The 21,054-nt window shown below is 37.0% G+C and overlaps 1 protein-coding gene across 1 annotated transcript; it reads right to left on the reverse strand.

The window, feature by feature from the left end:
* Window positions 1-342: 342 nt before the first annotated feature.
* Window positions 343-15,095, reverse strand: LOC134530533 (UDP-glycosyltransferase UGT5-like). The gene is made up of 4 exons (XM_063365434.1): window positions 14,167-15,095; window positions 4,831-5,056; window positions 3,394-3,613; window positions 343-1,481 (listed from the first exon to the last, which is right to left on the reverse strand). The coding sequence occupies exons 1-4, from the start codon at window positions 15,019-15,021 to the stop codon at window positions 1,199-1,201; spliced, it is 1,584 nt and encodes a 527-aa protein (XP_063221504.1). The 5' UTR covers window positions 15,022-15,095; the 3' UTR covers window positions 343-1,198.
* Between the last annotated feature and the right edge of the window lie 5,959 nt (window positions 15,096-21,054).

The raw sequence follows: 21,054 nt of genomic DNA on the forward strand, positions 1-21,054 counted from the left end.
GTTTGGGTTTGTGTTTTATCTAGTATCACCATCTAGATAGTTTTCGGGTATAGAGTTGACGTCCGAACTACGATAAATCCCTCAAAATCAAATGGAAATTTGAAAGCTTTTTACTATACATGTTTGCACTGTACAGTTTTGTTTGGATACATAGGCATACCAGTAGTCATTGCTCGTTTGCCAAAAAAAAAAGTGGTTGTATAATTTCATTTACATTTCAAAACACATTACACTAAAATAAATGGAAAAATTAAAAAAAAAAAACTTTTGTCATTTTCTGTGAGAATAATGTAAAATATGTATCAAATATTTTTGAAGTTAAAAATACTAATGCAAATTTAATTTATATACACTGTTTCAGTAGGGAATTTACAAATTTTCAAGGCATAGGCTGTAAAGTTTTTGCCGCCCTTGCCTCTACAATTTTCATGTCCTAGAATATTTTTACAATCCAATAATTTTGTTGAAATTGCATGTAAAATAACTTTTGGGTATATTTTTGAGCTAATTAAAGCTCAATCATGTACGATTAATAAAGCGGGGTAATGCATGCTACTTACACAATAATGTTCATTTGGTAAACGTGAATAAATAATCTTTATTGAGCTTACAAATAGTTAAAAATAATCAACTCAGTCAAGTTATAAAAGTTCGTTACAATACCTTTTTGCGCGAATTTTTGTTGGCAAAATCATTGATGATATCGTCGAAAGTAATCTTGTTCATTATATACAAACCATCCAGTTCGCAGACTCCAACCAGTAGTAGGATTGGCATGTAAAAGTTGATAGTGGAAAGAGAGGAATACATTTTTTATAATTTCGCTCTTTTCACTCATTCAAAGTGTGGGCAGAGGGCGCAGAGGCTGATTACTGGTTGGGGGGCGGCGAACTAGCTGTTTTACTCTAGAATATGGAAGTTTGCTACACGGGTTCACGGAACGTACAATGACAAGACTTCTATCTGTAAAACATCAGAAAACAGAAAACCGTCATGCAGAAATCTTTTTTATTTCTATGAGGTAGCAAAAAAAATTCTGACCCCATATTTGCCGCCCCAAAAATCTGCCGTCCTAGGCTCAAGCCTACTCAGCCTGCTGGTAAATCCGCCACTGCACTGTTTCATTGCAGCGTTGTCAGTGCAATTAAAAATCATAATTATGTCGGCGTATTACAGAAAAATATTTATTTCACGTATACTAGTTCGTTTTCTGTTTCTGATGAAAATGAGTCTTCATTTTGCTGAATATAAACTTGACAGACATGGACAGTAGCACGACGAAGAGCGCCGCAGTCGCCAGGAAGAACAGCGCGACATCTAGCAGCAGGTAGCTGTACCACGGCATGTCCACTGCCGCCGTGCGCAAGTGCTGCGCTCCTTTGTGTCGCAGTACGTACTCCGTCCACCAGACAGCGCGCTCCATGGGCGTCGTCTGTTGGTCGTTCACTATGGCGTGCAAGCGGTCCATGTTCTCTTGGTAGCTGTAAAGAAACGATTGAAAATAAATTCCCACGCCTTCCAGTAGCTTCGATCCACCTCCATTAGACTCATTCGTCCTTCGCTGGGTATCAAATCCAGATGGCCACGTGCGTCTGCCAACTACACTACTGTGTCCTGAGATCCTCAGTGGTTATAGTGGGGTCTGACAGGCTTTATTGATACTTTCGTCATCTCGTCATTACTATGCGTTAAGGGCTAGTCTGAAAATTTATCGCTATACATCTCTTGAATTTTAATTCTGTCACATCATATTTTTAACGGAAATTTCCTCTGTTTATACAATTGTTGTAAAAAGGCACACAAGTGTTTGTAATTATTATCATCTCTTACGCGATATTTTACTGAAATTATATTACATTTTGTCAATATCTGCTGAAAATATTTAAGACAGAACGACAAGTGCATGAGACATATAGTGTGAAATTTACATTGAACTAATAGAAATGACGAGATATATAATCTCATAATTCTCATTTTGAATGTTTACAGTGTTGAGTAATATTTTGGTAAAAAGTGATGAAAATCTTTATATGGTATTACCATATACACAATGAGAGTGAATTATCGTTCTTAGCCTGAGAGTTAAGGGCCGAGGAAGTTACAAGTGCGAATTTCAATTCTATGATAAATTTGTCAAAAGTTCGCCGCAAAAACATGTAAAATATATACATAAATGTAGACAGTGTAATAATTTTTTTTGTGTTAAAATTACTACTGCGAACTTAAGTTATATACATTGTTTTATTGCAGAGTTAAATTAATAATATAAATACAATTATTAATCAGAAATATATATGTATGAGTATTAAAAAAATTATTTATTTCAAGGGCATTGGTTAGTTTTTTTTTCTTTCTACATGGAATAGATTGTAGACTATCTTCTCTCTGCACAACTGACCTCGAAGAAATCCCGATATAACAAATTGTTCTGATATTACAAATACACTGACGAAACTTAAATATTGTAAAAAACTTTTGTAGTAATATAATAATATAATAATATTATATTATAATGTCTTGAATATCACATAACTTTCATCAGATATTTTATGATTATGAATGCTCATTGAACTATGTAATATTCTCCTTATTTTCAGAGCTAAATATAATCAGATATATGGCGACTCAACTTCGTTATGCTATATCCAAAGCCTTACTTTCTTTCCTGTATTATTTTTGTTATTTTTTACTATCTTTCCTGTATTATTTTAGTACATTTTTCTAAACATTCCAAACATATCAATAAAAACAAAATTTCTTAACTTACAAAACAAAATTTAGCAATCCTTTCTGCTATCATAAATATACACATATATTACAGTGTAGTATTCTGAGCAATTAAAACCATGAACATATTTTTGACATGATTATGTATGAAAAGTGAAATGAAATTAATATAAATAATTATATAAAATTACAGATATAAACGTATTTAAGTAGTTTTGGTGAAAATATGTTAGTATTTTAACCATCTCTAGTTCATTTATCTGGCATAAAAATAGTGGATCCGATAGTAAAAAAGTTTAAATTTTAATTATAATACATTACACAAGCCTTTATACGTATTTTCTAAGAAAATTAATGCAAAAATTATAATACATTGACCCTTTACCATCTTAATGTTTACAACTTAAGTTCATTATATATTTATATAACATCAATTTTATAAACTTTCTATAAACAGAAGCTATCAAGCTTTGTAGAATCTTAAAATTCACGAGAGGTTTTATTTACTGTGGTAGATTTATAATAGCTTGAGCAAAAATTTTGTTCTGTTGAAGAGATTTTAATTCATGATTAATAATGGATTGCCATTGCTTGGGCTGAAGGATTTAAACTGCTATTATGGTGTAGCGAAAATGGTATCAATTTATAAGTAATGTATGGACAAACCTCTTGTCCTCTATTATTTTGTTGAGTGCTCCAAGCAAAATCGTTTTAGTGAGCTCGTTAAACTCAAGTCGTATTGTTACTCCTGCATCTTCTCCCAGTTTCGTGTTGAAGTCTTGGTCAGCAAACTGGGGTATGCCTATCATTGGGACCTTCGCGTGTATGGCTTCTTCAGTGCTTTGCAATCCTCCTTGGGTGATGAACAATTTTACATTGGGATGGCCTGAAAACACGCACATACAGTCACAGCTTAGAAAATTATCAGGAAAACATTCGGCCAACCAGGTTTTTATGATTTGAATCCCCCAGCCATTTGCTATTCATATCTTCAGCGGCATCATTTTGTATGTTCGTCTGACAAAATTTTTACATCGCATGGTTATTCACAGAGGCGATAAGACCTCCAAGATTATAGCGAGCTAACTACAAATTAAGGTAATGATTAGAGACCGGAAAAATTCGCGGGTTCAATTACCTTCAGGATAGACTCCAATATCCTCTAGACACTCGGGCAAATGCCAACTGTTCATTGGCTACTGACTTGTGAGTCGTCTCGACTGGGTGGTCTGTGATTCGACACTTCTATGAGTGAGGGTCTCTAATTGGCCATCAGTCCTCCAGATTAACAGTAAACCAATTGCAGAAGCAGCACTAAGGCATAATTATTTGAATTTTAGCAAAACACGAAATTAACCCGCGAATTTTTCAGGTCTCTAGTAATGATTCTTGCTCATAAATTTCTGAAATGCCATGGTGTTGGGGACTAACCCACGAACATCGCCACATTAGCACTACTCTTTAGCGACCACTGCTAACCATAACTCATAATTGTTTCTTTATGTTCTTTTTAATGTTTGTTTATTATTTATTGCACTTGAAACACCATAGCAAAAATAATTACAGCATATTTCTTATCAGTGTTTGAAGCCTTACTTATATGGCGATAGTCCTGGTTTAAAACCTTTCACTGGCATGACTAAGTTTATGTCAAGCAAACTGGTACCCAACTGGTCCACAGCTAACTACAATCTTGAATATCTAAGACGTTAAATAAGTTATTGTTTTTTAGGAATTATACCACAAAGATATAATGGAACTTCTTAAAATAAAATAAGATTTTTGTTCTACATTTACATCAAAGAATATTTGACAGTTTTTTTTTCATTATCTCCTAGTGTAGCATTAACAATTGTTAAACTTTGAAAGAAAGACTCAGTGCGAGTCTCTTAATTAAAGTTTTACTTTAACAAACAAGAGTTTGAGATATAATAAGTAGCAGTGGAAATCAGCTAGTTGACATATAAGAAATTTAGGTGTTAATAACAGCCTGTTAATGAAAACTTAATTAGATAATTTTTGAATGTCACCAAATTACAAAATTGAAAGGAAAGAGTTCTTATAATTATGTTTTGGAGTTCTGTTTGAGAGAATCATGCTCACGCAGAATGTCCTGCTGCGGCAGCCACTTGGCGATCTTCACGTTGCGAGGCTGGCCGGGCAGGTTGTCCTGCTCCCACTTCCACAGCACGCGGTAGTCGGGCAGCTCGGCGAACACTTCCAGGAACACCTGGCGCTTGTCGGCGGTCAGCTGGTCGCTCCTGACGTTGCTGCCGAGGCTGAAGTATATCGCGCCCTTGGGAGCCCCGTCCAGGAACTCCTGGATGTCCTGAAGGCATACAACACTGCGCGTGAAGGAACTGCTGGATGTCCTGAAGACATACAAAACTGCGCGTGAAGGAACTGCTGGATGTCCTGAAGGCATACAACACTGCACGTGAAGGAACTGCTGGATGTCCTGAAGGCATACAACACTGCACGTGAAGGAACTGCTGGATGTCCTGAAGACATACAAAACTGCGCGTGAAGGAACTGCTGGATGTCCTGAAGGCATACAACACTGCACGTGAAGGAACTGCTGGATGTCCTGAAGGCATACAACACTGCACGTGAAGGAACTGCTGGATGTCCTGAAGACATACAACACTGCATGTGAAGGAACTGCTGGATGTCCTGAAGGCATACAACACTGCACGTGAAGGAACTCCTGGATGTTCTGAGGACATACAACACTATACACGAAGGAAATCATGTATGGCCTGAGGAAATACTACATTCTACATGTAGGAAGTACTTGAAGTCTTGTGGATTAACAAAATTTTAATTGTATGAACTCCTCCAAATTTATAACTCCTGAATGACATGAAAAATACAGCATTGTGTGTGTGCTGAAGACATACAGCACTGCTAATGTAAGAATAGCTGATGCATGTTTTGCAGGGTAATGCTAAGTATTGCATGTTTTGGTGGTTGACAGTGGGAAACAGACCTACTTAGTGACCATAATATAAAAATATAAAATGCCTAAAGTTGAACTAAAATAATTTGGTGAATTAAATTGTTAATTCATTATTTTCAAATTCAGATGCTTCAGAGAAATGAATAGAAATTTAATAAAGTTTTCAGTAAATACTACAAATTTTTCTTGTGATACCTAGAGTATCATTTTCATTATAAAAATTGTTTCCTATATTTTTTTATATCATTTAAAATTTCCCATAGATAATTAGTTAATATTAGGCTGAGATACATTAGATATGATGAAAACCTCTGGATTTATAATACATAATATTTATTAATTTTTTGTAGTCCAATCAGGCTCTTCCTTAACTCTGCTACTGTATCAAGAGAGTGCTGCAATAACATATTAACTACCTACCTCTGTTTATTTACTTTTTCAATTTATTTTAGAATATTGCTATTGTTTGCTGCCTTGTAAAAGGAAGCGACAATACGAGCCCCAAAATGTAGTTTGTGTTGTCTCTTCTGTCACCTTACTTTATACTATAATCTTATGGTGTTGTATTATTTGCATGTTGTCACAGCTAAGGTTGTTTTGTTGCTCTATTATGCAATTTATTAGTTTACCTAATATTTGTTTTTATAGAATACTAGCTGTACCCTGCCACGCTTCGCTGTGGCACATTGTGATTGAATAGCTGAGAAATGAGAAACCAAACAAAGAATACATTTCATATAAGTTTAATTTTACCATACTTGTGGATATACAATATTTTTTGTTTTTCCACTGTATGCGTAGATATAAAGACTATCTGGTTTTCCGACTCGGGAACACGCAACATACAGTTGTCCATGTGAAAAGCAATCCGCATCTAAATCTAAACCACACAATTCTAAAGATTGACCTTGAGCTTTATTGATTGTGATTGCAAATGCCAATCGAATTGGGAATTGTAATCTTTTAAATTGAAATGGTGTATCGGTCGGGATCATGGGTATTCGAGGAATGAGGACATCTTCACCTTTGAAAGGCCCCGTTAAAATCGTTGCTTCCACTACGTTATTCGTTAATTTCTTAACCGAAAGTCGCGTGCCGTTGCAGAGTTTTGGCTGATTAATATTCGGCAAGAGGATAATTGGCACACCTATTTTCAATTTACGTATGTGTGGTGGTATCCCTGGCAGATCAAGTGAGTTTAAAAATTCCGTAGAACATATTAATTAAATAAAAAATTAAAAAAAATAGGTATAGGGTCAAAGGAGTTCAAAAAATTAATAGCCTAGAACCATCTACATGCAATCCCACATCAAGTGGTGATAGACCCATACAAAACATAACCTCTACTTACGATTTGGATAACGGCGCAGCACAATCGAGACACGATCACACTAAAGTACCTCATTCATATTGTATAATTAGTCCCATACCGGTACGCTTAGTCATTTTTTAATTATTGCACCTCACAATAAAAGCATTCTCATTGTATATAGCCATTTCCCGTTCGCTTTACTTGACGTAGTTTTTTTCATTGCTAAGAGAAATCCTTTGGCATGGCGAAACGTTTCCATAACAGAAAATGCGTGTTTTTTTTTGTTTGTTTTTATTGGTGAGAAAACACATTAATAAAATGGCGCAGTTACTTTTTCGCGGTCGTTGGTATGTTGCTGACGTGAAAAGTATATAAAAACAATCCTTGATGCGGGTTGTATATAATGGTAAAATTTCAGCTCGATCAGTGCAGAACTTTTTGAGTTTTTGAAGCGTACACAAACCAACATAACATTTTTATATATATAGATTGATGAATTATTGAATAAATATTTGAAAATTGACAATCGAGAAAAAAATCGATCGTTCTAGGAAAGATACTCTTTGTGTGTTAATTATTCACAGACGTTAGGTGTTAACATATATCCCAGACAGAGATAAGTTGTTTTACATTCATGAGATTGCCAATTTATCTGTGGCCAGTTTCGAGACATTGCCTGTCTGATATCCAAGATGGAGAGATAGTCGATGATTGTGCTCTTATCTTTCGTATTGTTGTGCGAATAATTTTTTAAAAGTCACCAATTTTACTCGGCGCGTGAAAGACACCACTGTTCGGCGATTGGGTTTCCTCCATCACGTGTGACCTGAGCTGCCTTTCGAGATATTGTAGCTTAAGGGGCCCGCCTACCTGGGCACACATACGGTGTGCAGAGCTTCAGGAAAAACAACGCGATTTCAAAACTACTCAAGATATACGAGTGGGGCCTATTCACGAATAGCATTTAAGAGTTCGCTGAGGACCGAAAAGTACTTTTAATTTCTGATTAAGTTTTTAAACTGTATTTTTAGAAGCGTTAAAATGCCTAAAACGCGTGTTTTCAGAGTAATTTTTAGGCATAAAACAATCAGTACAGATTCTTGAAAGCACTTAAGGGGCTTGCATAACACCTTTATCTTCATTTCTCCGCCATATAATGTTACGGTCACCGCTCAAATTTCACAGTTGTTATCCTGTGACGACGAGACGAATGCGCGCCAGTTCAGAGACTTGCGCTTAGAGGCTATACCGCGCTGGAAGCACCAGCGAGCGTCGCGCTTATCATCCCGCCTCACTAACACACATTCACCCCTGACGAGGCGGGCCCCTTAAGAGGCCGTGTCACAAATTTGCGCTCCTATCTATATCAATGTTATTTTAAAAGGCAGTTTTTCTCAAAGTCTATAAGAGGTAGGGGCCGGAAATTTTGCCTACTGAAAGTATACAATACATTTAACATAACCGCTTTTTTCAAATTTAGTTATCATATCATATATTATTTCTGTGATGAAAATAATATTATCAATATTTTGATTTGTCCAGATACATTGAAATTTTGCTTATATTTATAATTATTTAGCAAAAACTGAAAACGCCATTGAAATGTATTGCACATTACCTTCCGATCAGTGTCTTCATGATCATGATGGGTTTATAAACCTGGGTGTAATCAAGTCTTTAACAATTACATGACAACATTTATACTTAATAATTTGGAGATATGCCTTTTCTATCCTCAGCCCCTGAGCTTTTACTATCTGGTCTGGCGACGGACCTGACACTCTTCAACCACTCCAGGGGTCTCCGATTGCACATCTTATCAAAAAAAAAAAAGCTGTTCGTTCATTTGTTTTTGTGTTCGAGCGAAGGTTTACTTCTCCATAAGTGCCACAGACTTCACACATTTATGCCAAGGGAATATTCCGCTGATGTGACGCTATACGAATGTATTATTCGCGACCATACAACTTTTTTGTTTGTCATCGGGAAAATGACGCCGCAGTTTGATTTTTTGTGGTGATATAAAATAAATTTTCTTGCTAGGGAATGTTCATTTTGAATTGAGCATTTTTAAATGTCAGCGTAGAATATGCTTATCTGCCCATTTTGTTTCTTTCCATAATAATGAGTAAAGTTAACATTGTCATAGACATTTTATTATATTCGTTTGCCGTCCAAGTACAAATGTCACACTATATCGCACGTAAATCTATTTTTTACTAATTTGTTAGTTGTCATTTTATTTAAGTTATAAATAACAGTAATAAAAATTATTACTTAATAGTCCAGAATAGAGATTGAGTTATTATTCATTTAATAGGAGTTTAAAATATGGTACTACATACATATTTATATTATCTTGTTGTCTTCTTTGTAACTTTACTGGAAGAATGGCATTTGGTATGTATGTTAACTCACAATGAAAATACTTCAGAAGTACTCAATTAACAGTGAACAACCTAGGGCCTATACTAATTTCATTATGTTCATGAAATATAATTTATATTACTAATAATGAACTGTATGTGTTTTGCGTAGAGATATCGTACGAACTGTATGTGGTACAGACCAACATTAGCTAAGACTCTGTAAATAAGTAATTTCAGTTAATGTGTAGAGAATATTAAAAGTTAGAAATAATGATATATATATAAAACAATGCAGAGTAATCAGCATAAAAATAGAAGTTGTTTTTACGTAGCGCCTACTGGAATGTATATTTTGTGTTGAATTATGTGGTATGATTAGTATTCTCTTATTGTAAGATGTGTTTTGTTAAAATCTTATAAAACATCACTTACTGTTGAAGGATTTTCATTTTTTTTGTGATGATCTTACTTAAACAAGTTTTAATTATATTACACATGTATATTTTAAAAGCATTTTAATGTATACTTATAGAATTGTAATAGGCTTTATACGGACTCTCACGATGCATGTGAGCATCTATAATTAATAGAGACCGGAAAAATTCGCGGATTCATTCGGCGATAGGCTAGAAGTCAAATACATATACCTTTTAGATGATTTTGCTATTGGCTTACTGTTCATCTGGACGAATCTCAACCAATTATAAAACACCAACCAAAGAAGGATCGAATCACAGACAAACAAGCTGAGACGACTAACAAGTCAGCAGCAAATGAACTGCCGTTATTTGCCCGAGTGTACAGGGGAATGTGCAGTCTATCCTGAAGGCCGTCGAAACCGCGAATTTTTCCGGTCCCTAATCTACATCAATATTATGGCCGTTTCACAAGATCAAATATTTATTGAATTCAATCTGTTGCATTCATTGTACATGATTTTCGATATGTACATTGAATTCAATACAAATTGAAGATGTTACTCAACTAAGCTTATTCTTATTAACTTATAAGTATTTTGTTTGTTCAGTACATAAAAGTAAAAGATTCGTTATTATTTAAATAATGAGCATCTTTAAGCAATAACGTTTTCAAAATATTTACATAAACATAATGGAATATATTTTTTAAATACTTTATATCTACGATCACATCAACGGCAGTATTATGTAATCAATGAGGTAATGAAATATCCTGAAAGGATATTTTCTTCTCTGTAAAGTAAATTTGTAATGCAGCCCTCTTAATGTTAGTCTTGTGAGTTATTTCGTCTTCTAATATGCTACAGCAATGTATAAAATTAAGTTTTGTTAGTGTTTTAGTCTTGTGTAATGTGATAAATTCAATATTTTTTTTGTATGTTCGTATTCATAAAGGTAGGCTACATATCGTATTAAGATAAATAGTAATATTTGTAAATTTAAATTCTTTGAAACAACGTCGATAAGAGGTTCACCTACCTCTGTTAAACTGTATGATGGTGCATTGTAAAAAATTAGGTAGTCTGACTTAAGTGAGATTGTATTTAGATTGTGTGTGATGCATATGCAATATCTAAGCATATGCATTTATGTTATTATCCTTTTAAAACGTTACATGATGAATTTCGTATACTTTTTAATGTCAACTAACATTATTTTTCACGGACTATTACATCCAGATAAAGAATAATTACCACATGTTTGAAGATTAATTGTATTCCGATACGTTTAAAGTATTAAAATTTTTAGTTTTAGTTTTAGATACGACTCATACTACATTTGTTAAAGTGAGGTTTCTTGATTCTGAATCCCTGCATCTGCAATTTCCTAGTGAGCCGCCGGTCAGATTGTCATCCTCTCAGATTGTCGAGGAACCAGATACATTTTTCGTCGAGTAAACTCGAGCTGTCAACCTTCCCACTAATCCTGTGATAAGGGTATAGTAGCTTTATCACGCGCTGCGGCTACAGTTCCTTCGGTTGAAAAAGCCACTAAATCTCACTGTTAAAAGAGAGAACTTCTAGAGCAGAATATTGGAAATAAACATTTACTGACACGGCCTCTTAAGTGATAACTCCTATCTCGGCCACACCACATGCCTACTCCCGTTTGTCGTCACGCCGCCACCTGTCGTCGTGCCAACGCAATGTCTTTTCTCGCATTTAGAGATTGTTAGGGACCGGAAAAAGTCACGGTTTCATTGATCTCTAGGATAGACTCTACAGTCCTCTACACACTTGAGCAAATATCCCCTGCTCATTGGCTGCTGACTCGAGAGTTGTCTAGACTGGATAACCCGTGATTAGACACTTCTTTGGCTGAGTGTCTCTCACATTGGCCTAGAGTCTTCAAGGCGAACCGTGCGCCAACGGTAGAAGGATCGTAAACGTATAAGTATTTGAATTTTAACCTATCGCGAAATGAACTTGCGAATTTTTCCGGTCTCTAGAGATTGTGGCCTGTCCTGGTCTCAAGAATGCAACTTTGGATGCTTTCTCTGACAGCTTCCAATCGTCAGAAAAAGCCTGTATCACTCAATAGGTTTCCTACCAGCTCCGCTAGATGCTTCCAGCAAAACTTATAGCTAAAACTTAAATCCCTCCAAATAATTTACCATTTTTAACACTAGGGGCACACTACCACTAAATTCTGATTGAATTAAATTTCCACCTATTTGGAAACCTTCCACAGAAATTCGAAAACGACCGATTACAAAAACTTCCATGAAAACGACCAGCGCTTTGCTGCCACGGACGACCTGCCACGGAAACAACCATCGTGTGATATGGGCTTTAAAGCACAATCGTAAAGCTATGCAAAATTGATTTGCCAATTACAAAGGTTATATAAGTGCATCAGCCAACCGATTAGAACATTCTTTCAGTTTAGAGATACCTGCGTTTACAAGTGGCCAACGACTTCGATCTCGAGGATTCGAGTGTTGTTTAGCTGGCAATTTTGTTAATCCCCATGTTCTTGTATATAGTTCTAGCAGAACCTGGAAGACGTTGTCTTGCCATGGTTTATTTGCCTCTATATATCTCAAATGGATATTTTGTATGTAATCTAGAATATATAATGAATCACTATTTGTTGTTATTGAGGATAAAGGACAGTAAAAATCACAATATACCAATTTTCATAGCTGCAGTATGCAGTACCTGGCGTTTCCCGGGTGATATATTGTCCGCGAGTTACAGAAAAATGGGTAGCGCTATATGATAGTGTGGTGGACATCGAGAAATGACACACAATTGCTGTTTGTATGTCTTAACCTATGATTTTCTGTTTACCCAAGGCGATTGGTTGAACGGTTTAGAAGTTGATGTGCTTCAGTGCCATCCAGTGTCGAGTTATAGCAAAATGGATATCTTGAAAATATTCTCCGTGTTCAAATATCTATGAATACTAATTTTCGTGGAGATGTTTTGAATTGTGTATAAATTGATGCACTGCAGCACCATCTAGTGGCGAGTTACAAAAAATGTACAGTATAAAAACCATCTCCATGAAAAAACACTTCGATGTGCCAACTTTCATGGCGATCTGTCAGATGGTATCGGAGTTTATCAACGACATAAATACCATCCCGAATTATATATATATAGATTACAATTAAAATCAAGTACAGCTTAGTGTAATAAAGATTCACGCGGAATAAAATGTTGAATTGCTAAATTTTGGTAATTAAAAGGAATAATAATGTCTACCAAATCATCAATGTAAAATATAAATATTATTTATCTTAAATAATATCCACCCTTTTGTTTTTTGTTATAAAGCTACAATTTATTTCTGTATTACAAAAATGTAGTCAAGTAAAGTTTGTTTTTTAATGGGATATAACTCTCTTGGGTGGAAAATATATTTTGTTTCTTTTTCTCATTGAGGATGAAAATTTTGAGCTTTGTTAGTATTGCCATGTATTTATAACTAAAAGCTCTTACATAACTTGGTACGTAAGTTTCGTAAGGAGCGAAGTGGTGCACTGCGTGTTCACTGGGCTCGTATTCTAAACATTCCAGGTTTAAATCCTAGGCTAGACATCTTGAATTACGTTAATCCTGGTTTTACTACTACACATATTTGGTTGATATAATACAATATTTATTCAGCAGTTACTTTTCCTAACCCATTAATGAGTGTCATTGTCTTTTAAATTTATAATAACAAAACTAATTTAGTACAAAGTATATTAAGCCATTTTTACTAAAGAGTTTGTGCATAGTGAAATGGAAACTAAAATATAGAAAATTTAAATTATAATTTACCTCGAATACTAACTATGAATTTTGATGCAAATTAATTCCTATCAGCACCGACTCTCAGTGGCGCACGCAAACTCGAATTTTCAGATGGGTAATTGAACGGAGATATAAATAATAAGTTTTAAATCCAAAAACTACAAAAAAACTTACATACTTAAAAGCATTATTGGTGCCTTAAAATTAATAAAGAAATATATATAGATATATCAAAAAGCACTAAAAAATTTATAATTACACATTTTTACAAAAAAAAACTAACTTACTTTAAAGGTTAGGTACGGTCTAGAGTAGATAATTTATATATATATATATATATATATATTTTTTTTTTTTTTTAGTTATAGGATTTATTGGGGGGTTGAATCGTCTGTCTCACCCCTCCCAATGGACCGCCAATGCTGTCTCTGAGATCTTGTCACACGGGCGTAATAGCTTAAAGACTACGCCACAACACACAAAAAACTGTTGTAAATTATTTATTAAAGTCAACATGAAAGAGCAAGCTACTGCACAGAACGTCGCATTAAATTTCAAACAAAATATTTTTTCTTACCTGAGGGAGAGACTTAGGAGGTCTGATATGAAAGCCATTTATCTTCACAACTGCCGGCACTGTTGGTCTTGGAGGGTGGAAGCCATCTACATATGTCAAAAACAGCATACTGACTTGAGTGTATAAATCTCCCAAGTATGGCGTTGAAGGTCCAAAAACCCGCTTTGTTGTAGAATCTTGCTGTGGTATGAGAGTTCCATAGAATAAATTACCAATTCTGATTTGAAAAATCGAGGTTTCTAAGCGCTGCCAGAATGTTCTGCTCTTGTCGGTATAGGGAAGGGATATATCTGGGATGTAGGAAGGATTGGTAGGGCTTCCGAATGAGTCGTATGACACTGCTACCGGCGGAAGAGACGTTATGCCGATCATCGGAGCGGAGAACCTGTGACCAAAGGCAGCCGTGCACGGTGTTATTAACCACTCCAAGATGACCAGGTCGAAGTGTTCCTTCGTGTTGTTGGGGTCGATCATCGCTTGTACCGCCTCGTGGCCCATTATCGTCTCGCACATGTCATTTCCACTGAGAATAATTGTTTTAAAAATTTCGTACTTTGCCTTTTGTTCCTGTCTTATGGAGCTGAAGTTGTTGGTTTCTCGGAACGGCTTGTACATGCAGGAGACGTCGACCTCGGTGTAGTTGGCGAGCTGCGGTTCCCTGATGGGGTCAGGGGTCACCACGACCAGCTGGTGACCTCTCCTGCTCAGCTCCAGAGACAGCGCGCGGTACACCACCTGGTGGCTGATGGACGGAGTAGGAAAGACCGCAAGGATGCGGGCGCCCTTCGCATGTGGTCCCTCGAAGACGAGGTAGGAAGTCACCGCCAGGAGCAGCGTCCAGCAAAGACGGGCCATCGCGGTGTTACCAAGGCCCAAGACAGGGAAGTGGAAGATACCTTGTTTCGACCGCCTTGAAGTGTATAAATGTTGCAACTGTGCACCTGTTATCGAATGCCATTTTTGAAGTCTACCTGATATTCGCCAGTCATGTCCTTGAATTGTTGTGTCTGCAATTTGCTTGCAAGCATTCATTATCTGCTAAACAATGTGTGTAGTTTGTGTAGATAAGGATAATGTATCTCTTCCCTCCATGTTTTTTTTTACAACCCAGACACTCTGTTCTCTCTTTACTGAACCAATGATTCAAAATCTTCAAGCCATTATTCTGGCGTCAGTAACATGTGGCAAGGCAAAATTGCCTCAATAGATTTCTATGTGTGCGTCAACAGACTTTCCATACAGCTGCAAGGCAGGATACATGCAAAACAAAACAAAACCTTTTAGTCTAACTTACATGAGCAGGTATTTGTATGACCTCTACTTGGTCATTTAATCTTGTCCCCTCATTCTTAAATTTTTTTGTTTATATGGAGGTGTTGAAGCCAGTTGAAAATAGTATAACATTTACCGGAGCATCGTGCTTTTTATCCATTTTGCATTGAAATGTTTAAATTTATTGTTTTTCTGGTAAATGCTTGTACAAATATATTTAAAAAATGTATTTAAAAAATGAATTGCGATGCCATGGCTAATTTGAGTATAATGTACGTTAAAGAGGAAAAGTTCATCGCATGTTTACATAAACGTATTGTAAAATTTATTGTCAAATTTCAAGTTTTAATTTAAGAATGGATGAGTTCAGCGAAGAATTTTTAATTAATAAAGTTCAGGCTATTGGTATTTTGTATTACATTGGGTTGAAGAACTACAGATAGCCGCCAAAAAAAAATCATGAGCTGAGATATCATGTTCTTTTACTCTTCCCCACGGTTTTTTTACTCATTCTATACTACATTTCATAAACGCATTTGGCTTGGAAAGATTTGCCTACAGCCAAAATAGAGGTTTTCGTGTTAATGTTGTCGTGGTATTGCCTTGAATGATCTCGGGAGACAATGGAAGTCTTAAATCGCTATAAATGGATCGGGATTTAAACTCAGATCCTCTGATGTATAGAGATCAGTGCCGTATCACTGCACTACATTGCTACTTCAAAACAGGTAAATCTGTGTTAATATTATAGCTCTTTATTTCAAAAACTACTGCTAAATTCAACCTTCTGGTGTTTGTTCGAATATCTTCATTAAACAGCCACATCACTCTTATTTATAATTTTAATACATTCATTTATTTTGTTTTACATTAGTGTTCCGAGCTATAGCACCTTCATTTAACTATATCACTTAACAAGGATATGTTTCTTTATTTCAGGATTTCCAAAAAATTCGCCCGCTGTTATTCACATTGAATTGATTTACAATTTTTGAAATATTGTTCGTTTGCATGTAGATGAATTAGTATTATTTATTTTTTGAATTTATTTAAAAGCAAATTTTTTGACATTAAATATTCAGAAGTGTATTATAATATCGGCATTCTTAAGAATGTAAACTAAAACACTCAGGAGACCTCTTTAAAATTGTTACTGTCATATTTTTAGCCTTATTTTTTTAATTAATAAAACCAATATAATCAATACATAATTTCTTAATGGTTTCCAAAAAATTGTTTTCCCAAATATTTTAAAAAAAATTTTAAATCAGATTTATCGTTTGGGAAATCTTAAAATCTAAGTCTCAAAAAAAAAACCAAAGAATAAACCATTTGTAATTTGCTAATCTACTTGTTGGCTTCTCTTTCTAAACCTCATGACGATAGCACTTACTTTGCAACTAAGCAATAAATATTCACTTGACAAAGCGCAGACACTCTCTATCCGACTGGCCTGTCATCAGATAATACCAGCCAAACTATCATTTTTATTCTTAAATCATCCACACGTTATAATAAAGATACTTAAAAATATATAAAGGACTTTGACAAACTGCGAGTATGGTTTCGAGCCATTCTCTCAGCCAAGCAAATATTAATTTAAACAGCCTTCATAGTAATTCATGACATCAGTGTTTTTTTTCCAACCCAAACAGAACTTAACTGGTTATCCGTTGCCTCGGAACGTGCAGAACTCTGCAAGGCCCCCGAACCACGAGACTCATTATCACAGAGACTCAGTGCGTCGTAAACCATGATGACGGCAATTGGTTAAGGGGATGGAACATGGATTTTGGGTGGAGAATGGAGAGGAAAGCTAGGCATCAAAGATGCTGGAAATTCCAATTTTTAAAGCATTTATAAGTTATATGTATGTGTTCGTGTCAGTATTTGTCAGTTGTGTTTTTATTTTCCTACTATCTATATTCGAGTAATTTTAAAAATTAAGAATTTCAAATTTTTTAAATCTGCTCAAAATACTCTTCATGACAAGCAAATAACTCATAAATGAATCATAATTATTTTTAAGTAACTGAGTCAAGATCGATATGTGATCTTTTCCTGGAGTGTAAGGGGGTTTCTAATTTATAAACTTAACGGGAAGAACACCTATCAAGTACAGAAAGAAAATGATTTCGTGAAATCATATTATGTATAAGAAGTATTGAAAACCAACATAAGTTGCATCCAAATACTAGCCTAATGGAACCACTGAGAGTGCATCGTAGTGGACACGGTCATATTTGTGTTGCTTCCGAATCCTCACAAGGTATGCCGATGCATCGCTACATGAGCCCACGAAACTGGAGATTTCTTGAGATGCGACACTCGCATCCATTAGCTTCGAAATAGTGTTAAATGTTAATCGTACATAACATTGCTTCAGAGATTTGGCATAAGATTTGTTTAAAACATAAATAGTTTAATTTAGAACTCAAATAGAGACAAAGAAAAATATACATAAACATAAATGTTAAAAGTATTATATATTGGTGAAATTAAACTTATATGGGTATTTAATGTTGATTGTAAATATTTAAAATATATTGGGTCTCAAAACAAAATTTTTATTTTGATAGCTAACATTTATAAAATCCATTAAAATTTTGTAATCTTACCTATCTACCATTGGTTTTTGTTATTTACGTTTTGCTGAATTTTCGTAAATATCACGACTAAAAATGGCTGCGTGCACGTTAGTACGACCAACTGTAAACAGGTGGTGCTACCAGTAAAAGTATTCGGTTCCATCCATCCCTAATACATGCGTCCATTACATTTGTGGCTGCATTTGTTATGGGATGAAAGTATAGGTGTGTTATGGGACGTATCCCTATGTATTGGTATACAGCCTAAAGGCTTTCAGCCTGTGGAGCAGGCACTCCGCGATACTCACGTGTCCCCGAGGAAGCCTACAGCCCAGGTGACTTGAGAGGCTGGAAATAAAAACAAAAAAAAGGTTGCTGCCAACTGTTTTCGGTTATAACATCAACCCGGGAATGCTTCCATTGCATCTACCAGAAGATATAATATTCTGGGTGTTCTGGCTCACCGCCATGACGAGTATCAGGCAGATGGACTCGCTCGGCAGAGAGTCGTTGGGCGCTCGCTGAAGCGCTGTCGCCGAGGGCGGCCGCCCAGAAGAAGAACGCCGTTGCTATGCCAACTGAAGCTCCGACTAATCACCACAATATCACGCTGCCCGATCTCAGCTCCACGTTGAAGTAAGGTATGGTAACGAGAGTTTAAGTCCAGCTGCTGGTGATAGAAAATTTTCCATTCTGCAGGTGATAGAAAATTTTCAGGTGCACCCAGGCTTAAAAAAAGAGCTGTAAACCACTCGACTAGGTGAGATACGTTCCCCTAGTTCAGTGATCGGGGGAGGTACCGAGGTAACCCCGAGGCCCTCCAGCACACGCACAGTTGGTCTGTCATTTCTAGCCAGGGCTTCCTGCGATCGCCGCCGGATGAGTTCAGGCACTTCCGGGCCTTAATCGGCTGTAAATCTGCCGGGCCGAGGTACGGCAGGTCGGAGGGTAATCCGAGGAGACGAGGACATCCTGTGGAGTAACTCTGAAGAGTGGCAGTCGGTTAGCAGCTGGTGCCGAATCAACGCCAAGTTGGTAGTAGTACGGGAAGAATCCATGAAAGATTGAACGGTGTCCCACTGAGGTTGCCTCCAAGGCCCTGGATTCTGATTGGGTAGAACTCGTACTTGGTAGTGGTGCTCCAATCGCTTGGAGCAGGCTCCAAGGGTTCCCTAGCCTGATGCGGAGTTGACGTGGCGAGTGACGACACAGCTCTGGTACTAGCCTGGATAGCTAACAGAGGTTGGATAGGCCTCCACTGGACCACGGGTTCACTGGGTGTTTTGAGGGGTCACAGTGTGATGTGGGAGATTGGGGAAGGCGCCAGCAGTGCTGATAAAGTCTTAGGGCACAGGACACAGCCAACTGTCTGGTTAGCTGAGTGTGGTAAAGGGGCTGAGGCGGCGACTATGCTGGGTTGGTGGCCCCAGCCGCTGGTCGGTGCCGAAGCTCTAATACCCTCCCAATCTACAATAGGGAGTGATCCCTAACAGTTTTGTATATTAAAAAACTCTGGAATGTTTTAAAAAGAGAACTGGATGATACTCCCACACTACCCTTCAAGGGCGCATATTGGGAGGGAAAGTGAGAATGCCGGCCGCAAGGTCGGAATACATCTGTGTCGTTGAGCTACCCAGCCGCTGGTTGGCGCCGAAGCTCCAATACCTTCCCAATCAACAACAGGGAGTGATCCCTTACAGTTCTGTCTTAGTAAAAGCTCTGGAATGTTTATAAAGAGAACTGGAAGCTACTCCCATCCTACCCTATTAAGGCGCATATGTGGGAGGGGAACGTCAGAACGCTGGCCGTAAGGTCGGAATAATCTGTATCGTTGAGCTAGTCAGTATATGGTCGTATTATATGGTTTTTCACATGATCTGGACTTTAGTTTACCAATGTAATCAGAGATGTCGAGGGTGAAAACGTAAGATTACGTTACATACGGAAGAACTGTTACGCTTACGTGCTGAAAAGGTTGCTTGGCAGATTTGGGCTCCATGATACGGGGAATTCGAGGGAATATACGACTTATAACGAAGTTCTGAAATGCACCAGACGTGTTACTTAAGGCTGATTGACTTAGATAGAAGAGAGAGAACACGAGTTTTATAATTGCTGCTTATTGTCAGAGTACTTTTCAACCGCAATACTGAAGAGAATTCATGCGTGGCCATAGAGTGAAGTGTACTTTCGTATGAGTCTGCGTGCGCAGTATTCGCTGAGCTTAGCTGCCACCAGCAATCAACGAGGTAATCCACACAGCTGTTGGAGTTTCATCAGGGACTCACGCTAGTATCTGGTGATCGAGAAGCCCGGATGTGGACGAGCACGCCCGGACAACGCAACTTCCAGGACGAGTAGGAACTCGCTGCCACCGTAACGCAATACAAGGCGGGTGACGAGCAGCAGTTATTGCCACACATTTTCGGTGGTGTCAATTTCCATCACGTAACTGGTTCAGTGATACACTACTTGACACATCTCACATAACAGCGCAACGTAATATTCTGGCTGAGACTTTTGCACAGTTTTAATAATATTTTGAACTTTTGGAAATATTCAGTTGATGACTCTCAACAACTGAATGTTTGATAATATGTTTGTAACTTCTTCCTTCTCTTAGTTTACCGTGGATGTTTACAGATAATTATGTATATTGTCACGGTCTGAAAATTTCTTTACTTTTTTTTCTTAAATTTATTTTACTTTTGTATCTCGTCAGGTTAACGTGTTGGTGTACGTGCGCGTTTCCAGGCTCGGCCGGTTGATTTCGACACACGGGTAGCGGAATATAGGTTGCTGCGATGGTAGTTTGCAGGCACCGCAGGCTTTTGCGAGGCTGCGTGGTTTGCTGATTCTCGCGGGTCGCTGGCCAGGGCTCGCCGAGAGATTGCACCACGTTGTTCCAAAAAACCCGCTGCGCTGCGCTAGTTTCTTGTTTGCCGTTTTGTTTGTTCTGCCACGCGAAGCTTTTGTGTACTCGTTTCGAGGACTCTGTCCTGATTAGTGTTGCCATCTTGCGTCCGAG

The sequence above is a fragment of the Bacillus rossius genome, chromosome 3 (genome assembly GCF_032445375.1).
Source record: "Bacillus rossius redtenbacheri isolate Brsri chromosome 3, Brsri_v3, whole genome shotgun sequence".
Taxonomy (NCBI): domain Eukaryota; kingdom Metazoa; phylum Arthropoda; class Insecta; order Phasmatodea; family Bacillidae; genus Bacillus; species Bacillus rossius.

Coding starts and splice junctions, on each gene's coding strand:
- LOC134530533 (XM_063365434.1), bottom strand. CDS start 15,021: ATGGCCCGTCTTTGCTGGACGCTGCTCCTGGCGGTGACTTCCTACCTC. Junction 5,057..14,166: donor CTCCTAAGTCTCTCCCTCAG/GTAAGAAAAAAT, acceptor GTATGCCTTCAG/GACATCCAGGAGTTCCTGGA. Junction 3,614..4,830: donor GCCGCAGCAGGACATTCTGC/GTGAGCATGATT, acceptor GCGTGTTTTCAG/GCCATCCCAATGTAAAATTG.